At 42.5% G+C, this 25,790-nt stretch overlaps 1 protein-coding gene across 2 annotated transcripts in view; it reads right to left on the minus strand.

Moving 5' to 3' along the window:
- mcu (mitochondrial calcium uniporter) overlaps positions 1-25,790 on the minus strand; it is a 60,805-nt gene that overhangs the window by 3,794 nt on the left and 31,221 nt on the right. For both annotated transcript variants that reach the window (XM_006800832.3, XM_006800831.3), the window contains exons 3-8: positions 5,230-5,293; positions 2,299-2,469; positions 2,088-2,192; positions 1,657-1,817; positions 1,125-1,328; positions 158-274 (exon numbers count right to left, since the gene is read on the minus strand). In XM_006800832.3, the coding sequence (XP_006800895.1) occupies positions 158-274; positions 1,125-1,328; positions 1,657-1,817; positions 2,088-2,192; positions 2,299-2,469; positions 5,230-5,293 (822 nt within the window). The remainder of the gene's footprint in view (positions 1-157; positions 275-1,124; positions 1,329-1,656; positions 1,818-2,087; positions 2,193-2,298; positions 2,470-5,229; positions 5,294-25,790) is intronic.

Genomic DNA, 25,790 nt, shown 5'->3' on the forward strand with positions numbered 1-25,790 from the left:
AATAAATAAATAAAATGTGGCGGGGTGGTACAAATCCGCATGTATCCCGTGGCACAACAAATCCAGGAGCTGAACTGCAAAATGTGTGAATCCCCAGTGCGACTGCAGCGCTGGTTTTACATTACAAAACACCCAGCGTTCAACCAAGCAACTATACCTCAGCGATATCATCCTTCAGCTTGTTGTACTTCGCAATGTCGAAGCGTGTCCTTTTCACCCCCTTGTGGAAGAACAGCAGATACTGCCTGTCTCTGGCGTCGGGATAAACGTACTCCTGCAGGTTACAGAGACACGCAGTCAGAGCTGTGTGTAAGAGGACCCAGTTTATCAGAAACCTTCCACCTACTCATTTCAATAGGAGTGAGAAAGCCAACATCAAATTGGCTCCATGTCCTTGGATTTAAAAATTTATGGTAATTTTATGAACGCTGAACACATTTCTGAAGGGCGACGATGTCACCAGGCTTTAAAACGTTTTTTAAAAATCCATTAAATTTCACAAGTGTGATGATTTCCTGGGTGGTTCTTAACAGATTTTCGGCATAACTGGCCTACAATGAGTCACACTTTTTGGTACAGCGAAAGCACAAAAAACACAACAAGTGTGTAGACTAGAAAAAAGGCTTTCAATACGATAATATGAATAGATCTAATCTATTTCCATGCTTTTTGTCAGGCAACAGTGCATGATTGTTAATTAACAAAACAAATCAGCAGGGAAAAGGAGTAAATCCACATATTTGATCAGGTTCTATCAAAGCTTAACTTTTTTCTATTAAAAGTGACTTCAGTGGTTAACAGAATGTAAAAATATTTAGCAGGAACACTGCCTGAATGCCTATTACATCTGTTTGAGTTTGTCTTTGGATGGCATTTCCATAGATCGAGAAAAAAGAGAAACACATCCAAGGCACTCCATTCGCTTCATGCCTTCACTCTGATTTTCAGATTTAATCCACTGCTTTGCAGCATTCAAACCATTATTAGGTTGCTAAACAGATTTCTCCTGGTTTTCCACCAGTATGAATCTCCAACATGGATGCTTAGATCCTGGGATAGCTTTCATGTTTACACCTTGTTAAGGCCTTTACATCTTTATCCAAGTTTGAAGACTGTGGTCTTACCTGACGTGTTAGAACGAAGTAGGCATACATGGCCATTGCAGTGCCGTAAGTGATGAAGTAGGTGACCGGCTCCATGATATCCCAGGAGTACTCCCACCAGGTTAGCCTGGCCAAGATACCAAACTGGGTTGCCATATACGCCATGCCACCCCACAACACCCAAGTGGTGCGTCGCTCTGCCTTCTTATTCAACTCCTCCTTCACCTGCACAGGAGATAATACAGAAACCGCACATGCGTTCACAAGCGGAGCACATAAAACTACTTTCCATTGGGTCAGTAATTCCCTTCAGTACACAAGTAACAACTGAATAACAACATTTTAGTTATATTAGCCATGTCGTGTGAATTGTGACTGGGGTGATATGCTATACTAGTTACATAACAGCTTCCTGTCTCCCATGAAAAAATTAAATAAAAGCATGCAGGTCACTTAATTTCAAGTTCCCTGATGTTGTGGTGAAGATTAATCGTCTTGTAGCAGCACAAATTTCAATATTACAGCACTCCAAAACACGTTAAGAGAGTTAGACCTTCTCTAGAGGGCGGAGTTGTGAGTTCAGGTCCTCCAGTCGTCCAATTAGCTGACGCTCTTTGCTAAGTTGGTGCTCGTCGATGCGCAGCGTGGTATAGAGCTGCTGCACCAGAAACTTGACATCGTTCAACTTTTCCGCCTCCTCGTGGGGCAACAGCTCTGAAGTTAAACACACAAATGCAAATAAATAAACAGGCTTCCCACATGCTGGCAATAAAATCCTGACTTCCTCTTATTTGTGACGCCCCCTAAGGCAGAATTCAGACAAGAATTTCAGGCTTCAGTGGTTGTGCTTCTTATTATGCTAAAGCACCTATCACCATGATCACTGCAACCCCCAAAACACCTGCCACACCCACAGTCGCAGTGTTACACGCTATGATTGAAATCTGCCTAACAATGAACAGCAGAGGCTTTGCCGGTTCTCACCTCTCCTCGGTGGCCGCACGAGGTGCGTGGTGTCGTTAATAACGAGCTTGAAATCATCCAGCAGCAGGATGTCTATTCCTGTGGAGGAGGCAACCCTCGCCCCATCTGAAGAGAAAGAGAAATGGGGAGGAAATAAGAGAGGGCTTACGCAACAAAAAGGTACTGCAACTAAAGATTATGAGGTTTTGTTCACTTGTGTGTGTGAGCATACCCATAGAGTAGATGGCGACCCGGTCGATGCCTCTGTCCTCTGCCTGGAGCTGTTGGAGGAAAACTCCCACACAGTCGCTGAGAGGCTTGAGGGTGAACTGACAGCGCTCTCGTCTGGACGGCAAACTGACTGAGATCACCGGCAGCCCATTCTGATACACCACCGTCACCTCTGTAGGGGTCGCGAGTAAGAAAATAGGGACGGGTCGAACGTCACAAAAGCAGTAATCTTGCACAACCTCAATGCCAAAAAAATTAGGATGCTGAGTAAAATGGTAAAAACAGAATGAAATGATTTACAGTATGTATGCAGTTTAGCATCATCTTGCTGAATTAAACAAGATCTTCCCCAGAATGGAGCAAAAACCTGTGTATACCTTTGAGCATTCATGGTGCATTTCCAGATGTGCAAGCACTAACACCCACATATCATCAGAGATGCAGGATGAATCTTTTAATGATATTATATAATGCAGATGATGAGATATCGCAATTTCACGCTGAGGAAAATTATTCTGAAATTTGTAGGTGCAGTTTTTTTAAGGACTCATTAACCTCTTCTGAGAAACTCAGCATCTCTGAGATGCTCTGTTTATGCCCAATCATGTTACTGACCTGCTGGTAATTAGCTGAAGAATGCTCCTCCAGCTGTTTCTTTTAGTACTACTTACCTTTCCAGGGTTTTGTTGCTCCCATTCGAATTTTTTCAAGACATTTGATATGTTTCTATGACGTATTGTGAATAAAAATATGGTTTCATGAGATTTGCATCTGTGTCCCAACTCCTTTGGAACTGTGGTTATAAAATGAGGTTACAGAAAGGCTAAGAAGCGTTAATGAGAAGCAGGAGTCTAGTTATTCTTGGTTTACTTTGCATGGCTCACTACAAAACATCTAGATGATACCATCTGTGGCCTGTTTGATATATTGGCATTAAACAGTTTGCCCAGCAAAGTAGTGGTATGGAGTCAGAGTTCTGATACTAAGTATCTAATTAACTTAAGTGCACTGCAACAAAACTTGGTTGCAACAATTGGTCCAATATATGGACATAGAAACCTTGGGAAAAAAAGGTTATCTAACAAGAGCATTTTGTCTAACTGCTCACTGGACTGTGGTTATCCGGAAGGGCGTCACAGTAGCCCTAACTGGGCGCATCACAACACTAAACATAAAACTCAGTGATCGTTCATTAAACATTAACAGATCTTGCCATATTAGAACACTGGCTCCATTTAACGTATCCAATAAGACGCTGCAGTCAATGTAATTCATCAACAGTTATTTATTGGCTGAAATTATCTGGTACGAATTCGGAGGCAGTGTAGGGGTGGGTTCCCACAGACAGCATGCTTTGACTGGACGTGTGCGTTGACCAAGTTGTGATTAGGAATGGAATTCGATAACTGGTTCCAATTAACGATCATTTCCAAGTTATTGTAAATGCATGCATCCAAACTTGGTTGTAACCATCAACAATGACGGCATGTCAATGAAAATCTTTTTTTTATTCAATTCTTGACATAAGATAGTAAAATAGTTGTACTGAGAGCTGCATTAACAATTGAGTCTATGCACAATAGATAATGGCATTGCTGTCAAAAAAATCTTATTACTCTTAGTACCTAATTTTTGGTTTAGCACATCTACCATTTGTCAGTAATCAACACAGGACTAGTAGCTACTAAAAGACATACACTGCTCGCTGCGGTTTGCCAAAATAAGCCCTATTCAGGCCATCTGTTCTGGAGAATCAATACAGCCTTAACATTGCGAACCTGTTCCTGACAGGACTGCCAATGATTCTTTGAAGCCAACTATTGATGTTTCTTATTCCCACATAAAAGCCTGAAAGACTTCTAAATCATGCGCGTGTGGTGAGGCTGAATTAAAAGGCCTCGAGGTAAACACCGTAGTTTATTCAGACGAAATTTTTTAACTTTTCACAGCCGAGAAAAAAGATGGAATCACTTAGTGTACCTGGGACTGAGTTCAAGTTTAGGATTCTGTGCGTTTTCGGTGCCATCTGTACACCCTGCTTTTTTCTTCCATCACTTTTGTCCCAAACAGCTGAGCCCACACTCGGCTCACTGGCACTCTCTGCTAATATAAGCCTGTAATATGGCTCTATTGGTCCATAACCAAACTACTGTTGTAATGAGCCTGTGCAGCTTATACCATTATCATGCTGAGGGGCCTCTAAAGACAGACACATGAATCAAGGCAAGGGGGCTGCAAGCCCATAGGAGATATGATCCGAGCCTCCTTGTTGCTACTGCACCCAAAAACCTCCGCCTCCTGCACAGGCCCACTGCAGTGAATCAGCAGATATCTGCCCAGGTCCACACCAAGAAATGAAGGACGCTCAGCTGGCACAGGCAGCGCCAGCCGGGCTTCTTTTCCAGGTGTCCCATTTAAAAGACACTAAAGGTTCAGACGTTTCATTTTAAGACCGTTTCTTCATTACAGTGACACTTTGCCCCGAGTGCCCCCCTCTCCCGCACACGTTCCCTTTGTCCTCGTTTATCCTGTCATCGCAGGAGAATTGTTAAAAGTGCAAGGATCCCATGTCTATCTTTACTACAATCCTACAACTATTAAGGCACGCTTTTAAATGAATTCAGCCTGTTCTGCAGTGCTGCTCCCTCTCTCTTCCACCCTCTGTTCACACTCTCCATCACTCCCGCCTCTCACACAGACAAGCAGATGCTACCCCGAGACTGATTCCACATTAATGACTTCTGCCTGTTAACTCCAAATGAGCCTCTACTCTCCAGCTGATGCAGAATTTCTCGCATTGTTGTTTGGGGTTTTCTCCTTTTTTGAAAAAAAAAAAAGGAAGGGAAACCTCTCATTCAGCTACGAGTGCTGCGTCTGGATTTTTGCTGGTGAGCGTGTCAGGTTAACGATGCAGTAGGAAGGGAATACTTACCCTCTGGAGCTGCAGAGGAACACAACAGTCTCTGGCCGTGCCATGAGGGGGCGCCCCTCCAAACCTGCAGACAGGAGGAGAAAGTGGACCAAACTCATTACTTTTTGCCTTTTCACTGTTTGTTCTCACCTGGCATGCTTCTTTCAGCCAACCACAGCTGCTGCTGCTGCTGTAGATCAGCGTGCAGCACCCAGCAATATGAAACTGCCCTAATCAATGCCACTTACTTCTCTAATTGTTTATTTCTGAGAGTGTTGTGTTACACAACAGGGACAACAGGCTTTCCCATTTTCTAAAAATGCTCCCATTTGCAGACAAGAGCCACGCCCGAGTAGGACAAATTAACCGATTTAACTGCGGCTTTCTTGTCACAGAAATACTTCTGAGTGTTCATATGTTTCAAATTACTGGCGCTACATCATCCAGCCCAGGGCAAATGGCAGGCAGGCTGCTCTTCTTGTTCTTAAAAAGCAAAAACAACAAAACGAATGAACAGATGAAGATGAGACATCAGGAAAAAACAAAACCAAAAAAAACACCTCTGTGGACTCATAACTTCTGGATAAATCACTTGTGACTGTACCACAAAAATGCTCAGTTTTCTGCACTGTTCTGACATCTGGGGCCCAGATCTGTGCAACTTTTAGGGTTGCATATGAACGTATACACTGTGTACAAGTATACAATGTACTGATGCCTTGTAACATCAGATCTACGATACACCCACACTCTCTGACCCTTACTGATCCAAACCACAACAGCAGAGCTTCAAAGCTCTCTCAAATGCACTGATAGTCACAGAGTGAAAAGATATCTCACAGGAGACGTGTATCTGTGCATCTGTGTGCGTATACTTTCACTGCAAACAGATCCTTTCTAATTCTGTACAGCCGAGATAAACATGCTCCATTTACCAACATCATTTTTAATAATGGACGGCAGCAAAAAGAAGTCAGCGGTCCGGATAATAAAGCCTGATTTTATTATTAGTCAGCAACACAATTATCCCAGGTCTGTCTGCAATAAGGCTTTCCCACAGATTCTTTAAGTATTTACAAAGCTTTACATTGTTGTTCATGTTCGACACAGACGGCCTGTGTCAAAAGGTTTCCCGTGACTGACAGAAAATAAATAAAAATAATTCTGTGAGCAGTTGGGCCTCTTCAAAGGAAGCTGACTGTAATCCGACCACCAAACTGAGACACAGAAACTCAAACCCAGGCTTGCTGTCAATCAGTGACTGCGACTGCCAATCAATCAAATGCACAGAATGATGTTGATCTGGATAAAGTATGGAGAAGGTGTGAGAGTAAATGCCAGCACTGCAGCACTGCAGAACCTCCTCTGTGTGTGTGTGTGTGTGTGTGTGTGTGTGTGTGTGTGTGTGTGTGTGTGTGTGTGTGTGTGTGTGTGTGTGTGTGTGTGTGTGTGTGTGTGTGTGTGTGTCCTAAATGAGAATACCAATTGCCAAGCACCAAGTAGAGCCCAAACAGTGATTAGGTTTCTGATCAGATGACATGCTGAGAAAGGACTTTTGGCTCATCTGGAATAACTGCACAGTCTGCAGAGAGCACTCCAGCACTGCTTTGCTCATTCATTAACTTCAGCTATTCGAAAGCCAGGAAGATTTCACGGAGATACCCACAACAGCGTCATCACCAGCCCACGCACCCGCTGGCACAAAGCGCCATCACAAACATATGCAAATACGGCACTGGCACACGTGCACGTCGATCTGTGGAGTGACATGTATGCGTGGATATACCTCTGTGTGCTTGCAGGTGGCCGTGTGTGTGTGTGTGTGTCCACCTGTCTGTTCACCAGCCTGTTTGTCAGCGGTAGTTGCAGTTGCAGCGACTGAGCAAAGCTCCCGCGCCTCCACTCCCCTCGGCACGCAGCCACTGAAACGCTGCCTGCAATATTTAACAGCGTAGCAGCAGTCAACAGCACAGCAACCTTGGAATCAATGTCACACGCGGCGAAGGGAGAGGGGGAGAGACAAAGAAAAACGGGCTGAGGAGATGGGCAGACGGGCCGCGAGAGAGGGGGAAAGAGGTGTGGAGAGACGGTGAGAATGAACGTGAGGATAAATGGAGGGGTGGCGGGGGAGCGATGGAGATAAATGGAGGCTGGAGTAAAAACGTGTGAGTCACAAGCGCGCTTGCGTTTCTGACCATGTGCTGCATATACTGTACCCTGCAGCAGACAGTCCCTCCCCACCCGAAACGTGACCGTGGAGTGTGTATGTTTGGCAGGGATGGCGGTAAGAAAGAGAAGGAAGACGAGGGAGGGAGGGAGACGGAAAGAGAAAAGCTATGAGTGAGAGGAGCACGAGAGGGGAGGGATGGGGGGAGTACTGCTGATCACTGCAGTAAAGGAATCCCTCGTCTAGAAAGGGGGGTTGCCCCTCGAATTCACCCTCCCTCCCTAACCGCTTCCATCTCTGTCCGACTCACACAGAATCGTGATGTGCAGGTTCTGATCTCCTTCAACTCTCATCAGCACCGTGCTCTATAACCACTGCTGCTTTTTACCACAGTCCATATGTGCACGTGTACATTTTGAGCGCACTAAATTCACAGCAAGCAAACAGAGACCCAGAAGATTACATAATAAATTCCTGTAGAAGATTAAAAAAAATGTTGATAACAGGAAACAGCTGTGTCTTTCCCAGCTCTCATATTACACAGCAACAGTAAAGAGGCATGAAACCAATCTGCAGCGAAGATAAATCATCCTCACAGAGAACAACCTCACATACAAGCGCCAGGCTTCAGGATGGAGGAGGGCGGGTGCACGGGTTACTACATGCATCGCTGCTACATCGATATCATCCCTCCGCTATGTTAGTTGTGTTTGATTCCAGCAGCATAATGATGTTCTTGTTTTTAGTTCAGGTCAGGTGATGCATTTGGAGAAATTTGCAAGATTTATTAGCTTCCTCCTCCTCCTCCGGCGCAGCTATACAAATTTATAAGCTGCTAGCAGAGCTGCTCTCAGGGTGGGTTCACACTACTCACTGATGGTTTTGTTCATGCCAGGGGAAAAAAAAAAAAAGAAACAGGGCTATTTTTAGTTTGATATAAAGAAATCTGGTTATGCTACATTTGGTAACCGACTACTGTGTACACAGCGTGCTACTTCTGTGGCAGTACTCGACATTTTTACCCACAGCCCCACCAGATGAACTCAGCTACTTCAACCCCGGTTGGAAAACCACAGCAGTAGCTTAGATGTGTGGGCAGCACTTCTTTTGTTTAAGCATTGCTATTGCAACCGAATCTAAACCCAAGATGACACTGCATTTTAAAAACCTCTTCATCCTTGCAAACACATCATTTTAACTCCAGACACACCGCGGGGAAATCACTGGCTCCCGAGCACGGCTGCAAAGTGTGCCTGTGTGAGCCTGCGTGCAAATGTGTTACAGACACCGGCGCTGAGGAATAATGTTGGTGACATAATTCCCATTTCACGGTGCCCTTCTGGAGGAGTGGAAACCTCTGCCATTTATCTGCACAATGACTGCATCCATCTATGTGGTAATGTGCTGTCCTGGGTTGTGGCTACAGAGCAGATAACGTGGGCACATTCGTAGCACCCATGTCGATACAGTATAAAGAATAGATTCATCCTGGGCTTCATTGAGCATACACACTGAAATGACCTTTTGTTTTTGTTTTTTTTAATTATATGCCTGCATATCAGACATGTTTAAAATCCTTATTTATGTCCATTTTTACCAGCACAGAATCAGAACAGAATCCTTTTGTTTTATTCCTTGGTGATGATGATCTAACACTGCTTAAAAAATGTTGAGGTCTAGGATCTGGACAGGCCAATCCAGGACCGACTGTCTTCCACTGATTGTGTTTTTCTTGGCAGTGTGTTCGGTATATCGTTCCTCACAATTTCCCTTAAGAATGGCTTCTTAAAAACCGCTCTTCCAAACAGTGATCAGTGACCATTTCTGATGAGGCTTTGGTGAGCAGTAAATGGATCAATTGAAGGGCCAGATGCATCTCTCAGGCCCTGTGTCAGGTCTTTGCTGGATTTTTATTCTATTTCTTAAATACAGGACTTTGGGTTCATGTGCTGTAGACAGTTTCTAAGCCTGTCACTTCATTTGTCCTCCACTTGTCCAGTTTTCTCAAAATGTTTAACATCCTTAGATATGCCAAGTTTTCAGCTAATAGTTCTTTAGAAATCATTTTCTGGTGCAAAAATATTATTTAATTCCTGTAAAACTATGCCATTTTTTTTGGCATTTTTTGTAGATTTGCTAAAGAAATTGAAAAAAGTTAGAAAGGAAAAATAAAGATGGTCAGGTACAAGAACTGAATTAAAAAAGAGTGCAAAAACAAAAAACAAAACATGTTGTCCAAAGAAAAAGTTTGAATACCTTCAGAACTATTGTTCAAGAACACTGACAGGAACGTCTGGCTCCTTGGAAGTAAAATATCAAGAAATGAAGGGTGGCTCAAGACTTTTGCACTACTGTTTGCTAAATGAGAATGTGCACATTGCACATTGAAGAGACAGGTCAGGGCATGCAGGGGGTTGGCAGTGAACGCATCGTGTCTAAGAGGTGCACCCGAAATGTTCAACACTTAAAACAGGGAGGAATGTGCCACCAGTTTGCAATATATCACAAACAAAAAGCAGCGTCACCCATGCTGATTCAGCCTTACAGGGCCGCTCCCAGGTGGAATCTCAGTGAAGGCAAATGAGGTTTACGAGGTATTAAATTGAAAATCCACCACATCTACCACCTATCTATCACCTGCTAGAAGGAATGTCTGCGCACAACGATCGCCGTTAAGATTTCCGAGTCTTTCCCGAACCTCGTGTTTCTGGTTTTATTACTCTTTTATAGCATATTAAGAGACTGCTGACTGGAACAGCTGAAACCCCTTTCTTCCGCTCAATCCCAGGAATGTGAAGAATGCCTTATATTCTCAAACAAGTAATTAAATATCGACTCAATTATGTAAAAGGACAATTTTTCTATGAATTTCTATATTCACTGTTTAGATGAAAGCATTTTTAGTCAAAACGAACAAAATGAAGCCATTTAAAGTGATAAAATAAAGCATTTTTCCACACAATGAGCCATAAAGTTAAACTTAAGGTGAACTGACATGAATGGGTCTTTAATTTATCAACTCATTAATTACGGAGTGTCTACTAATGAGAATGTCTTTTGCAGAGCCCTGAGGCATCGCTAACGTAGCAAATCCAGAAAAATCCTCATCAGTTTATTATCAAATTATTGATTTATTCTTGAAGTGAACAACAATAAACAGAACAGGAAAAAAAAAAGCCATCTCATGCTACGTCTACTTTCTATGTTCTGCCCTAAGGACAAGATCTCGTCCGCTCGGCCCCTTGAAGCCCAGATTTCTCCACTTTGAGCCTAACAAGTTGAAAAGCACAGCTGTTCCCCTTCCAAGGCTCTCGCAAATCACTGTAGGCACACAAGCGAACCGTCCCACCCCTCAGAAATACGAAAGAACACATACACCTCGATAAGGTGGCCACTCAGCAATTGCTACAGAAGGAAGCGGATTTGAGAACAGTGTGACAGCAATCACCGGCATTTTTTCCAGCCTCAGCACAGACGAGCTTATGTAACAAAGGAAAACGCTGCCTTTTCTCTCGGCAGTGTTCCTCGCCCAGTGAAAGCCATTAACAGATATGAAATCGGCAGTCGCATTCTTGAACGCCTCGGTATTAAGTAATCGCGACTCGCACGCCGACAGGGAAACCGTGTCAGAGCAGAGTGTGCCCCACAAAAGCCCGTGCCGATCAGATCCCTGCACTGCAATGCAGGGTTGATAGTGAAAGCAACCCTCCCCTGATTAGGATATCCAAACATCAAACCCCTCCAAGATAGTTACAGCAAGACATAAATAATTCCGGCTTAATTGCTCATTCCATTTCAATAAACTGCCTTAAAGGACTTGAACATGCTTTGGATAATTAATTCCAGCTCATGGCCCGCTTAATCCATGAGATAACATCTCAGAAGTGAATGAATCAGATTGTTGATGTGCGGGCCCAGTTTGACCGTCATATCCCTATCACCCCCCACCCATCCTCCCCTCCCTGAGACCAACAACACTAGAACCTGATGCATTATTAAACAGCAGTGCAGGCTTTCACGCCTCTACTTGGAAGACAACAACTTTCGGCTATTGTGCTCCACAGCGCTGCTCCTCAAAGGATTCGATCCCGACGAGAAGGACCGGCACTGTTCTTGGACTCACATTTGAGAGTATGCAGAAATTAGTGCTTGCACACACGTCCGTGTGCGTGTGGTCAGTGCGACGGCACACCGAGACCCTCTTTGATGGTTCATGCACCAGATGGCACTAGCTGCTTGTGTCAGTGTTAATTTTAGTCACGCAATACTTTTCCTCTCAATACGCTGTTTCAGACTAGTAGGTGGAACTTTTTTCTTTGTTGTTTTTATCTTTTTTATCTCGCCCCCTCTAGCTTTATTTTTCTTCTCTTAGAAATAATTGAGAGTATGCAAATCCAGTTTTGCCTACACACAGTTTACACACTGGCCCTGATCTCACCGGTGACCTTAACAGCATCGATTAAACCTCAAGAGTGTGGAAAGGTGGAGGTCTGTAGCTCCTTCACGTTACACGTACCACACGCTCCGATCGATGCCGCTGAGTAAGCAATGCTCAGTTCTTATTATCTTCCCAAATTTCCTCCTCCCATCACCAGCGGCGTTGGGAGTATTTTTCTTATCTGTACACACTTTCCACCGTTATAGGACCCCTCTGCGAGCAGAGCTACACTTTGCACTGGCATTACCCAGTTTCTAGGCGCATTAATTATAGATGGGTAAAACAGTTGTTTTGAATTGAGAAATAAAGTAGCTCTCATTTGTTCTCTCCAAGACTGCACAATGCTCCTCTGTGGCTACTACACTAATTGTTCCTACGGCTGCAGCTTTGGGCACAGAAGAAACTGCGACATCGTCCCCAAGTTTGTGCCAAAGTCTATCTACTAAATAGTCTGTCATACAGGACGACTTTATGGAATATGTGGAACTTTTATCATATTTTTTTGTATTGTATCATATCTAAGCATTCATTAGTTTCCAAAGTGTTCAAATAACAAAGCTGACACAAGCGGGGGTGCGAAAAGATTTTTCCATATAATAAAAGCACATTTAAATACATTTACAATCACCTAAAATTGCCCTTGTTTTCAATTAACTACCAATTTGCCACAGACAATTTAACCCTACAGCAGCGCTGTCTGACACCAAACAAAAAAAAAGATGGCAACAAATTTTTCTGGCACCTACTTCCAAGGTGGAAAAGACAAAGGTCTGATGATGTAAAGACTCCAGCATCACTTAAAGTATTAGGGAACTTAGTAAAGCTGATACCAAAAAAAAAAAGCCAAAAATCCCAACATGTCATCACAGGATCTGCAGGTAACTCGTGGATTTGTGGATCAGTGATCAGAAAGGGATTGTGCAATTTGATCTCCAAACAAACAGAGTAAAAGTGCCTTTTGCCAATGAGCAGGCAGGAACAAGCAAAGCCTTTATTCATCACTGTACAGCCAAATCAAAGACAGAGATGTAACAGCAGAAATGTGTGGTGCAGTGAAGTCGAGTGTTTTTATTTTGGAGCTGCTTCCATGTCCCTGTCTCAGTGACTGAGCAGCTTGCAGTAACTGACTTCAGCCTTGAAGTTGAGCGTAAGGCGGATGTTTTAAAAGGACAATGATCTGATCAAATGACCACACTATAGCTAATGAAGGATGAAATGGAGGCTTATGTTATGGCTCATATTTGGCGAGTTTAAAATGAGCAGTACATGCAAAGAAACTGTAAAACATCTTGAAACAACTGAAGGAAATCTAGATGAGAGAGTGTTTAAAATTTGCAGTAGGGCAACGTCGAAGAGACGAGTGCAAAACACTTTTCAAAGTATGTTTTAAAGTGTTTGCATGTCCACATGTGCCAAAAGGCAGTTTCCATGGGATGCACTTTTATGTGACTGTAAATGGTCCACTAAGGAGGCACAGACACAATTTTCTGTGGCAAAAACATTCCCCTCTAGGTTTAAGAGTTCATGGTCACATATATCAAAACCCACACTGAATAATATATCATGTTCAGAGCACGCATTAGTACTAGGTCACCACTAATTTATCTCTCATCACTGATGCTTAGAGGCACAAGATGCTCCACTTTACCCTTCTGCTGTTTTATCTTTTGCCTGGCTTCCAAAATCTGACCGTCAAGTTCTGTTTCGTTAACGGTGAAATACACAAACTTTCTACCTTGACTCATAATACCCGTAAACATGTTTACTTGGTTGAACATTAAGGTCATAAAGCTTTATATTCCAGGTTGTTAAGCCTTTCTGAATATCTTGCACACACACAGTAACAGTACTGTTTTTCAGACTAAATGAAAGAGTTACAATAATGCTGTAAGGGATTGTCCAGCAGTTAAGTGAATGTAGTAAGCTACACCGTGGCCTACAGCTTGAGATCATTTTTGGCCTATATTTACATTAGTCAAACGTCCTGTTTGCATTGTACCCATTGATGTATTATTCAAACAGGAAGTTTGGATCACTTTGATCCTGCAGAAAATTAAGAGCAGCATTTTCTTTCCTTGATATCAAAGTGTATTTAGGGACATTTATTCACAATGGAGTCCTGATAGTTACTTCTTTGGAGTTATAACTGAATCTAAAAATACATGACACTTCTGCAAAAGAAATTTTGACAGGCATAAAGGCAACATCTTATTATCCTCCAAGACATAGGTGACACATAGACAGCTGCAGCACTAGTCGCTGACCATTGATTCGCATAGCACCACTATTGTAGGCTTTCTATTGTTAATACATGTAAAATATCAGACCATGACATTCACTATCTGTATCTTTGTCTTATGTCTCTTTCTCCCAACTGTCCTGTGCACTCGAGTAGGTGCCTAACTAATCATTAGATTTATCAGAAATGAAAATAACTGTTGGTAACTGTCCTTGGGGAGGATTCAAATGTACAGGTGGCCTTGAAGATGCATGAGGTTTTATGTCTGAGATGGGCATGGGTATCTTTGCTGGTGCGATTGTCATAACAACAACCTTTCACTTACAAGGGAACCTAACCAGGCTAACCTGAGCTAGCTTTCTTTTCCCAGCTTTATTCATATAGAGCTGGGTAACGTCTCACAACATGCTGGACTGCACACGCAACCGTCTCGTTTCGTCAGGACTGGTGCTCGAAAAGTCCTTGACTTTAAACGTAAGCAGCAGATCACAGCAACACATTCAAAGTGAATGAGCAGCACAGCTCGGCACAAAAGCAGAAAATGTTGAACCGTGAAACACGTAGGCGCGGTTCTTCCTCCCTAAATCTAAGCTGATCCATACTCCTGTTATATGAATGCTTTTTAGCAGCATCCATCCTCAACTCCAAAGATGTGAGTATTTAAAAGGGTAAAGGAAATGCAACGCTTTCATCAGGCTTTTCAGTTGAGGGACTAATTAAAAACGTCAGCTGAGACAAAACATGAAGTAAAGCTCAACAATGAAAATGTCAAATTTAAATTTCCAAGGCAGCCAGGTGGCTATTAATCCTGACTGGGAGTTTCTGGTCTTTCTTCTCAGAGAAATTTGCATCATTGTTTGATTAATAGGGCAGACCAGTGAGCTAGCCTGCTCGCACTGAAACCATCCACCTGGGCAGAATGCAGGGCCCAAAGATGAAAGAGGAGGGTAATTATAGAATTTACAGCACAACAAATTATATAATTTATCTCCCGTTATATAAACAATGCAGTTTCTTTCTTCATTTGGTGACCCATTGAAGGATTTGCAACACATTATTAGAGAGGTGCGATTACCATAAATGGTTAAGAAACAACTAGAGCTGTGCCTGTTTCACCAATATTCCCTGGGCTTAGAGTAGGGCTGCCACAAACGATTATTTTGATAGTCGACTAGTCACCGATTATTTTTGCGATTAGTCGACTAATCAGATCATGCATCCATTCGATGTACAACATACAGCTTATTGCACCAGCATGCATCTGCTCTTATATAACTATCATTAGCTTACAGCTTTAAGTGTTTAAGGTATGTGCTAACTAAAAATAAAGACAAGATGATAGTTTATTAAATTTTAATGACATTTGCAGATTGTTTCGGTGAAGTTTAATAAACTCAGCCGTCTGCTCCTTGCTATCTAAAATATAACGGGACACCGGAGTATATTCTCGAGCATCTCACACTTCTGATAATCAGTTGTCTGCTTGACGTTTATTCAGCTGTGTAAAAACTATAACTTTAATCTCAGCCTAACCGATTTACTCAGGAACAAATAAAATACTGAAAAAAGCCAAACAATAACATTTTTAAGTTATCTAAGTGACTTATATATCATGTTTAACCTGAGGCGGTGGGTTTGAAAACGATTTGCCAGGAGTCTGGTGTTCTCACCGGCTCTAGTGAGCCTTGAACGCTGGATAGCTATCGAGCTAGTGGGTAACAGACGTCTCCGAAAACGTCGGAGCGCTTTTTGAAAATATGTGGTGTCTTGATAAACTGAGCAGATATTTGAGATTTACACAGCTACAGTCTCGCCTGAAAATATGTTAAACATTTATTTTGTGACCCAGAAAGATAATAGGAGTAGTATTAAAACTAAGTAGCTGTTGGAAACTGAGCTGGACTGCGCTATGAATTCTGGGACACAGCTTCTTCTTCTTCGGGGTTTAACGGCAGCTGGCATCCTTGTACATGCAGTGCTGCCATCTTCTGTTTCAGTCCGTTATTACACTCTTAAATCCTACTACTTATTCCTGCGTCTTTTGGGATCTTACAAAGCTTCAAACGACGCGTCGACTATTAACTCAGTCGTCGACGATCTTCGTGACAAGTCGACTAATCGTGGCAGCCCTAGTTTAGAGTTGACCTGAGAGTCCTGTGACTCTGCTCTCTGCGATCATGCAAGCTCACACTGAGGACAACGCCCGGTCTGTCACAGACCAATGTGAACTCCTCCTCAAGCAGCATCAGTTATTTATGGAGCCGAGCCTGGGAGCGCTTCTTTTGAGGAACTTTGACAGGCTTTCCCCTCTGTGACTGTGCCCATGCCTTGAATATGACTCGGACGCCAAAAGATTAAAGTTCACCCGGCAAAAACAGGGTTCTCTAAAAATGCCAAGAATATCAATGCTTGGTCTTAGTCATCTCACTGTTCAGCTAGTACTATTAACCATCTTGCATTATCAGGGGAATAGTCCACAAAAGTCTGGACAACAGAATTCACAGAAATATTTTTGCTTCTTGGAAAAGCAAGTCTGCCTGAGGTTTTATTTAGCCGTGGTCCGCGTGGACATATTGCATGCACATAAGCCAGTGAACTGAGCTCACGAATGCCAATCAGACACAGATTGGAGCAGACACTTGCAGGAGCTGCGGCACAGAAACACATAGCTCACCTCATGTGGGCATTTGCTGTTACAAGTCCTTTCATTTTTTGGCCTCAGTGTTTTCTAACTGCGATGCTGTTTTTCCAAGTGTAAGCATAATCAAGGCGGGTTATCTTTACAGCCCGTGTGCCTAACTGGCCCTCTGGCCAACATGTTTGGTGTCAGTTTCCACTTATACCACGGCCTTCTGCTAGGCCTAGAGAGGGTGTGTAACACCATATGCCTTTCTGTGCCTTCCTTAGCTTCTCCTTAAAATCAGACAACGAGGAGTTTAATGCTCTCTGTTTGAATGACCCAGAGGGGGGTATCACTGCTAAGACTTGAGGTGACAGATATCTAGGTTTGAGAAAAGGCTTAAAAATGAAAGAAAACCTGCAGTGAAATCTTTGAATTACAATCTGATGAGGTTTTGATGAGGTTTCAATACCTCAAACATAAAAATAAATAAAAAAATAAATAAGAGTTATCAGAAAAATGCACAGATTTTTTTCATATAAGCCTTACATGTGCAGTCACCCCCTCCTGAACCAGGAACATCCCTGTGTACTGCTTATCTTTTTACATGCATGAATGGTAAAAGAATAATGGTTATTACACTCCCCTCACTGAGAGTATAATACACAGAAGTGAAGCAGCACTTCCACTTCTGGAAAAGGTACGTTTTGAAGTACATTTCAAGAGGTGAGTTTTAACAAATTTGTGTCACACAGCAGTAAAATAATGTCGGCTGCCAGTGCGAACCCTCCGTCTACTAGTAGATTAGTTATCGTGTTCACGAAGTTAGGCGTCCGAGCTGCCCCCCTTCCTGACAGCATAATGACAATACCCTGGGCTAAAAACTATACTTTTGGAACTTACAGCATAGCATGACCCATGGCCATCACCTGGACCTGGACTCAAAATGGCTGAGGAGTTACGATGACGTGGACACTGAAAAAACTAGGCGGAGCTCATTTCTCTGTCTGTGTTCAGACTTCTCCTGAATGCATGAAGCATTCACAATCGTGACCTTTGTGAATGCTTCATGCTAGCGCGACACACCGAATGCCCCTGTCAAGCTTGTCTGCTCCTCTTTCCAAAACCATTTAAAGTTTGTATCTAATGGCATTACGGTCATTTAAAAACCATGTGTAAAACTGGCCTGCCAGCATTCCGGTGGGAAATTAAGGGTTAAGACCTCGTTTTTAAATACTCACCAGTGATGAGATAAGAAGCACATTCTCACTCTGCATTACAAAATGAGTGACTCAGGCAGACTGTTAGTACTGAGCACGTCAGGAAATGACGCAGTAGGTGTACCTTGTCTGTTAACACTGAATAAAATAAGTGTTAGAATAAATAATGCTGACTGTTTGTGATTGGCAGTCTACAGTAGGTTTTTATTTTCAGATAAAATAATGTTTTCTGACATGGTGCTTCCAGGATTTTACATTTGGGTCCTATTTGTCAGATTTTTAATAACAACAAACGCTTCACTCCAGGCCTTTCACAACTAGCATCAAATATTCACAGGCTCTGTGCCGTGGGGCCATGTGGAGAAGCAGCCTCCCCTCATACAGACTTTGGACAGCAGAAACTGGGCCGGTTTCTGTGAAGCTACTGTCATGTCACCCACCTGCAGAGTAGGGGAATCGAAGTCACAGCAGTCAAATAAGCAGACAGCCCAGTTTTCAAATCTCAAAGGGTTTCTGGGCAGCAATGCGATGACGCCTGCGGGCGATGTGATGGCCTCTGCTTTACAAGCTATTGAAATCACACGTCGTGCTGACTCACCGACCAAGCAAGGCTGACGATAATAAGCAGCATCTAGTAGAGTACGCTGAAATGAATGACGGATCAGACCGCATTGCCGGCGACTCCTTAGTTAAAGCTTGTCTCTTTTCCCCTCATATCACCTCCTGCTCCTCCTCTCATCTCTGCCCTTTTATCCTCCCAAATGACATCGTGACCTAAAATCGAAGTGAGCTAGTCAACATCACTGATGCTCGGGAAGAAGGAAAAAACAAAAACCTGCCTCCATACCTCTCTGCCCTCACGCTCCTATCACAATCTTAATCCTCATCATCAGTATGCTGCTCATCCTGCCTCCTCTGCTCTTCTACTCCATCCTGTTTCAATGCGATTTGATTCTCGACCCTCCTCAAGGGCCTACTTCACCGTTCGACCCCCCAGCACTGTTTCTACCCGTTTACAACTCTCCCTCTCTCAATTCTGTATCATCAGATGTTAGAGGAGGTGTTTGGGCAAGTTGCCTCCCGCTGGCAACTAATTTTTGCAGCTCTGAAATAATCCAAGTGAACCACGACGTTAAACACCTTCCTTTTATTTTTTTGTAACGGGTGTTAATAATGCGTATGTGGAGTTAATCACCTAGAGCTGTTATTACTACATATTAGAGGTTTAACAGCTTCAGCTTCACTCAACCTCTGGCAAGCTGACCGACATAGCATGACCCCAGTTTGATCACTGGTGTTAAGTGGAACAAAGACAGCCCTTCAATAACAGCACAACCCACCTTTTAACACAGTTCACAGGGTTTTAGACTTTTTTTTTCTTAGGCCAATTATTTTGTGTTTTTTTTTAAATTGTATTTCATATTTCATATAATTAAAATGTTGCTGCAAGTCACCCTATACCATCACAGGAAGTGCAGTGAAATTAATACACTGAAATAATCTAGTCCTAATGCGATTATGTAGGTTAAAAAAAAACAGCAAAGTGGAGCTCCTATAAACACATTATTTAGGCTCTGGCTGTGGGATTATGCACATTTCAGCTAACATCAAAAGATCCTCAAGAAAAATGATTCCTATTCAGACTTCTGTTACATGGATGCCAACATCGTGTTTACATTATAAGGAACACCTGCTTGTAAGAAAGACGACTACTAGATTACACAGAAGCTGGTTAATAAATACACTCACATGCCACTATATTAGGCACGCCTTGATAGTACTGGCTTGGACCCCTTTTCTTTGGCACTGCCTTAATTCTTTATGGCACAACCACAAGATGCTGGAAACATTTCTCAGAGATTCTGGTGCATGATGACATGACAGCATCGCACAGTTGCTGCAGATTTGTCGATTGCACATCCGTGATGAATCACCCATATTACCACATCCCAAATGTGCTCTATTGCAGCGGTCCCCAACCCCCGGGCCTCAGACCGGTCCGTGAGTCGTTTGGTACCGGGCCGCGAGAGTTGAGGCTCAGGTGTAAAATGTATAGTTTTCAGGGTTTTTATCGGTTTTCAGTGTTATTTTGTTATCATTTTTATAGTTTACTCGGTTTTCCTTGGTCTTTTCACGTGTGTTATGAATAAATTTTCTTTTTTTCGGTACCGGTACTAGTTTTATTTTGTTGTATTTATCCGCGACACCTTAAAGGCCGGTCCGTGAAAATATTGTCAGGCATAAACCGGTCCGTGGCGCAAAAAAGGTTGGGGACCGCTGATCTATTGGATTAAGATCTGGTGCCTGTGGAAAGAATTTGAGTCTACAGACATGGCATGCTACTGGATGATGGGCACGCTGTGGTCATAAATAGTCACCAGACATGGTCAGCAACAATCTTCAGCTGGGTTGTGGTGTCTGAACAACGCTTAGTTGATATTGAGGGGCCCAAAGTATGCTAAAAAAATATCTCCATTACACCATTACACCACCACCACAAGCCCAAACTGTATAGGGCATCAAGACTTCACATTGTTTCAGTCAAATTCTAACTCTACCATCTAGCGCTGGTTATTCGAGTTACAGATGCCTTCTTATCAGGTTGAAGCAGTTTGACCTTTAGCATCAACGAGGCATATTTGCCCAGAAAACTGCTGCTCACCAGATATTTTCTCTTTTCCTATCGGTTCTCTGTAAACCCCAGAGATGGTTGTCTGGGAAAAAATCCCAGCAGATCAGCATTTTCCAAAATACTCCAACAAATCAACATATCTTTTCTACTTCCTGATGTTCAGTTTGAGCTTCAGTGGGTAGTCTCAACCACATTCGCATGCATAAGTGCATCAAATTGCTGCCACATGATTGGCTAATACTGGCTAATACAAGCAGTTGAGAAGGTGCACCTAATAAAGTGCTTGTTGAGAGTTTATATTTCATTAAAATATATTTAAACAGAGATTACAGACAACAAAATGCCTTGAAGACAACTACTAAAGATAATAACTACTACATTTCCCAATTAGAATATAAGTAAATATCAAATAGACAGTATTGAGTCTCAATACCTTTCAAAAGCCATTAAATGGAATGAATCATCAACCTGGTTAATTTCTTGAATTGAACATGATAAAATAAAAAGAAGGAGGAAAGAAAAAAAGTTATCGATTCAAAATTAACCTGACAGTTTTTTTTAAATTATGTTTTTGATGATCATACAAAAAATTTTGCACGACAAGCAACGTTTTGTACAACAGTAGTGATATTTATGAGATTTATGCTTTTAATGGGTGCTCATAAAGTTGTGTTTAATAGGATTTTATAAAATACATCTGCAAGGCTGTGCATTTCCGAATATCAGCATATAGTTTATAAGCACACTTTTTCTTTGCTTAATCATCAGGTTGCCTCGACATAGAGTAGACTGAGATTTAACCACGTGTCGGCTGTATTAATTAAACGCGTTATTATTAGACAACATCATGACGATGACGATTTACAAACAGCATTAATCATCAGCCATGACTGGCCAGTCAGATGAGCAACATTTAAGTCACTACTATTAGTTTGAGGAGATCCTAAACGAATCACACTGGTGATAAAATTCAAGCATGCAGCAGTTTCTCTAATGTTGTAATGACAACTTGCTGAGTGGCGGGCAGGTTACAAATCAATGGAAGTTTCAGATGCGAAGATCAATAAGTTTATTCAACTGGATAACTGATACTCTGACGGAAAAATGTCAGTTACCATCCTGAAAGCAAATTGATTTCCTTTTTGAAATTCTTCATACCGAGTTTGTTATCGGTTACAGGAGTGCGCCCAAAGACTTCGGTTCGGATAAACACGCAGGCACAAGAGTTATTTTACACCAATGCTTAAAACCAGAATGGAAAATAAATAATCAGACGCAACTGCAGAGAATTATTTCTCGACAGTTACAGGCGCTCTGAAACATAACTTTGATGGTGGTGACATTTCATTTGGGACCCATCAAACAGACGCACTCCTTTTCACAACAATATCCTTTTTATCCTCACTTCAATTCAGTGCTCTGCTTACCTGATAAACATTCAAATGCACGCTGCCTGAAAACGTAAGCAGTAAAAAATAATCTAATTTTTGCAGCTACATGTGCAAAACGCTCCAACAGACACAAACTGATCAATAATGCAATTAGACCCGGCGATGGCATCTGTGATTTTAAAGTAGGCTTAAGCCTCGCTAGGCCGATCAGTATCTGCATGTCATTCGGGAATAATCCATTTGACTAGAAGTCAACAAAAAGAGCTACGCACAGATGACGCTTGACGAAACGCTGGTTCGGTGTCTCTCCTCGCTCAAAACAGTCATATGAAAACAAGCATACAGACATCCTAATTACCTGCTGACTTAATTAAAGCTTTCAAACAATAAAAGATAATGAAAACAAAAAAACTCAGTGCAGTTTATTACCGTTGATTATTGCTGTCTCCTTGAGCATTTGAGGTAAACTGTGTATATCCTTTGAAACAGGCCATTAATCTTTATTTTGCAGGACACTATTGGTGATGAGAGGGTTAAAATAGAGAGCTTTGTGTTTTCTGATAAATTTCCATACTGTCATCAATCTTGTGAATCATATAATTTAAATTCAAGGCTACTTATTGCTTAGTTTTATAAAAGACATGGTTTAAAATGACTAAAAAAGAGGGAAACGGGTTTAACATTTTAATGCTCTGTGACGACGTTCAAACAAAATTCATTTCTGGCTTAAAGTGGCAGATGTGTAATTATCGGGCTCATAACGCAGGTATTCCATAAAGTCTATTAAGTCTCATAAATCAGCGCTGTTCAAGGCGAGAAAGTGACGGAAACATAGAGACAGAGCGAGTTTCGAGCCTCTGCTTCAGAATGAAACATTATGCTTCAAGGATAAAGGCTGTTTGCCACATCTGCTGAGGAAGTTCAGTGCCTCATATAAATACAGCAACAAACAGGTTTTATGGCTCACTTTAAAATACACCTGCCTCCCTCCAAAAAGGACAGCCATAGTTTTCAGTCAGTGGCAATTTCTCAACCCCCTCATCTCTCTGATGCAAGCCTGTACATTGAGCTCTCTCTGTAAAAGGCTCTTGAACTACACCCACCTGTCAGGTGGAGGAAGGTGAAGATTACTGATTACACCCTCTTACAAAATGATTGGAAAAGGCAATAAATCCTTGAACCGAACAAACGTTTTTTTTGTTGTTTTTTTACAAAAACTGGTCAAAACATGAAAAGGACACATCTATTGCTATAGCTTTGCACAGCTTTGCTATAGACATGTTTCAAAGTGAATGATGAATGTGACTTGCTTAAGAGCTCTGCAGACTGCAGTCACAGCGACACCTTCACTGCCCTTGCCGTATGCTACACCTTTACCAGCTGCCATCCTGATGATTGCTGCCTTCCTCCCACCCCCTGAACCTTTTCTGCTTCCATCTTTTATCCATCCACTCGCGTGCCCTGCAGTTTTGAACTCGTGAGCTGAACTGGCAAGGCTCAAGTGAGGAGACAGCAACTTGTTATGCCCCCCTCCACGACACCCGCCCTTTTAGATTTCTCTCTTCACGTGTCTGCTTGACATTTGACAACTTTGTTAAAACTATCACGGCTGCCTTCCGCAGGAGCCGAGTCACAGATGGATCGAGAGGTCCGTGCGTGAATGGCGCTGCTGTAAACTGCTTTGTGTGTGCGCGTCTGTGTAGCTTTGACCCATCAGGGCCTTGTGGGAAGCTGCAGCTAAACGGAAGGATGCCAAAGACCGGCAGAGTGAGGAGGGGAGGGAGGAAAGGTTGGAGACAAGGGGAGGGAAAGAGAGAGAGGGCTGGCTTAGCCAAGGAGGAGACAAGTGCCTGTACTGCAGCAATGCAGGAGCGAGGGAGAAGGGTGTCAATGAGATGAAAGGGGGGGGGGTGTTGACTGATAACAGTGCAATATACAAACGGCAGTGCAAGCAGACACTTTTAGAGCCAGTGTTATCAAAGCTAACAAGTTTATGCAGCCTGATTTCTTGTGCTTCTTTACAGCATCTCTGTTTTGCTGAGGTTTCCTTGTTTTACTACGGCTCAGGCAGTATCATCCCCGGCTCTACCTCGCAGAGACAACAGGCCGTAGCAAGGCAAACACTCCCTGCTGGGCCATCCATGTCTCCTGCCTCCCCTGCCCTCTGAACAAACAGCTGTCTCTCTTGAGGGTACATGGCAGGGAAAGGGACGCTTGGGAACGGGGACGAGCTCCCTGTGAGCTCTGTTGCGTCATTCTACAGTGAACTTGCTAATACAGCCCGCTGCTAAAGCTGTTACTTTCAAGCAAGGCAAGTTGTGTGTACTGTGCACTGCTCTCATTTAACATCACTCCACCAGATGCCTTTTCAAGCGGCCCATTGCAGCAAAATGTAAACAGGAGTCCAAGAGAAAGCCTCGGCTCGGTTTTCATTGTACAGCCACCCCCACCTTGTGCAAATCCATGCCCACCCTTCTTCTCTTCATAAAGACCAGTGACACATAAGCACAGAGCACAAACAAAGCACACTGAACATACATTTGCTCTAAGTAACAGCATAAACACACACGCAGAAAAGAGGGGGAGACGAGCTAATGCGCTCCGATTTGTTGCACAAGGATTACAAGCACTCAAGGGATAAATATCCTGTTCTCATCATAAAAGTTTTATTCCATGCAAGGATAACGTCGCAGGGTCAAGAGTATTTCCTGGTGAAAAAAAAAAGACGTTTAACTTTGAAATGATCATTTTTACATAATGTATCTGTTTTATTGGATTCTTGCTGGATCTTAGTCACGGGATGACCAAGTGCAAGGAGTTGGAGATGAGTCGAAGGACAAAATAGCAAAGTTGAAAGGTCACTCTGTCAGATCTAAGTACTGTTATATTTTAATTCAATTCAATTTAATTGTAATTTATTTATATAGCTCCAAATCACAACAGCAGTCACCTCAAGGAGGTTTATATTGTAAGATAAAGACCCTATAATAATACAGGGAAAACCTCAACAACCAGGTGACCCACTCCCCCACTCCCCTCCAGCCTATTGAGCAAGCACTTGGCAACAGTGGGAAAGAAAAACACCCTTTTAACAGGAAGAAACTCGCAGCAGAAGCAGGGTCAGGAAGAGGCAGCCATCTGCCACGGCCAGATGGGAGTGAGGGGAGGAAGACGGGACAAAAGACACACTGTGGAAGAGAGCCAGAGATTAATAACAATAATAATGATTAAATGCAGAGAGCTGAATAAACACTGTGAGTGAAGAAGAAACACTCAGTGCATCATGGGAAGCCCCCAGAGAGAGATGCATGTGGACATATCCACATTGAATACACCAAATCAATACAACATGAACTGATGAATAATTATCTTGGGCAGATTTTAGATTTAGCATTTGCACTTTTCAGACAACAACTCACTGAAGTGCTGCAGATTACATCCAAAACCTCTGACTTTAAATGCCGCAGAGTTCGAGCTATCCAACAAAAGTTTCACTTGTATCATTGTGTCTTTTTCCCCCCTGCAGTATGGTTCAATAAATGGATAACAAACAGTCTATCAAATTTATAACTGAGGAAGAAATTCATCTGGTATTGATATCACGCTACTGAGCCCGGCAACAGACATAAACTATAACAGACTCATTCAATTTCTTTCAGATTAAGTTTGTTATCTTGCAACGCTCAAAATACCAGACAGCTTAGCTGATTCAAACATAAGCAAGTAAAGTTTAGGACTATTGAACTGTGCTGAAGAAAAGAAAAGAAAAGAAAAGAAAAGAAAAGAAAAGAAAAGAAAAGAAAAGAAAAGGCCTCCACAGGAGTATTAGACAGATTGAGAACTTAACTTTAAATCTGTGTGGGATCACAATCTGA

The sequence above is a fragment of the Neolamprologus brichardi genome, chromosome 13 (assembly GCF_056152115.1).
Source record: "Neolamprologus brichardi isolate AB-2024 chromosome 13, ASM5615211v1, whole genome shotgun sequence".
Classification (NCBI taxonomy): domain Eukaryota; kingdom Metazoa; phylum Chordata; class Actinopteri; order Cichliformes; family Cichlidae; genus Neolamprologus; species Neolamprologus brichardi.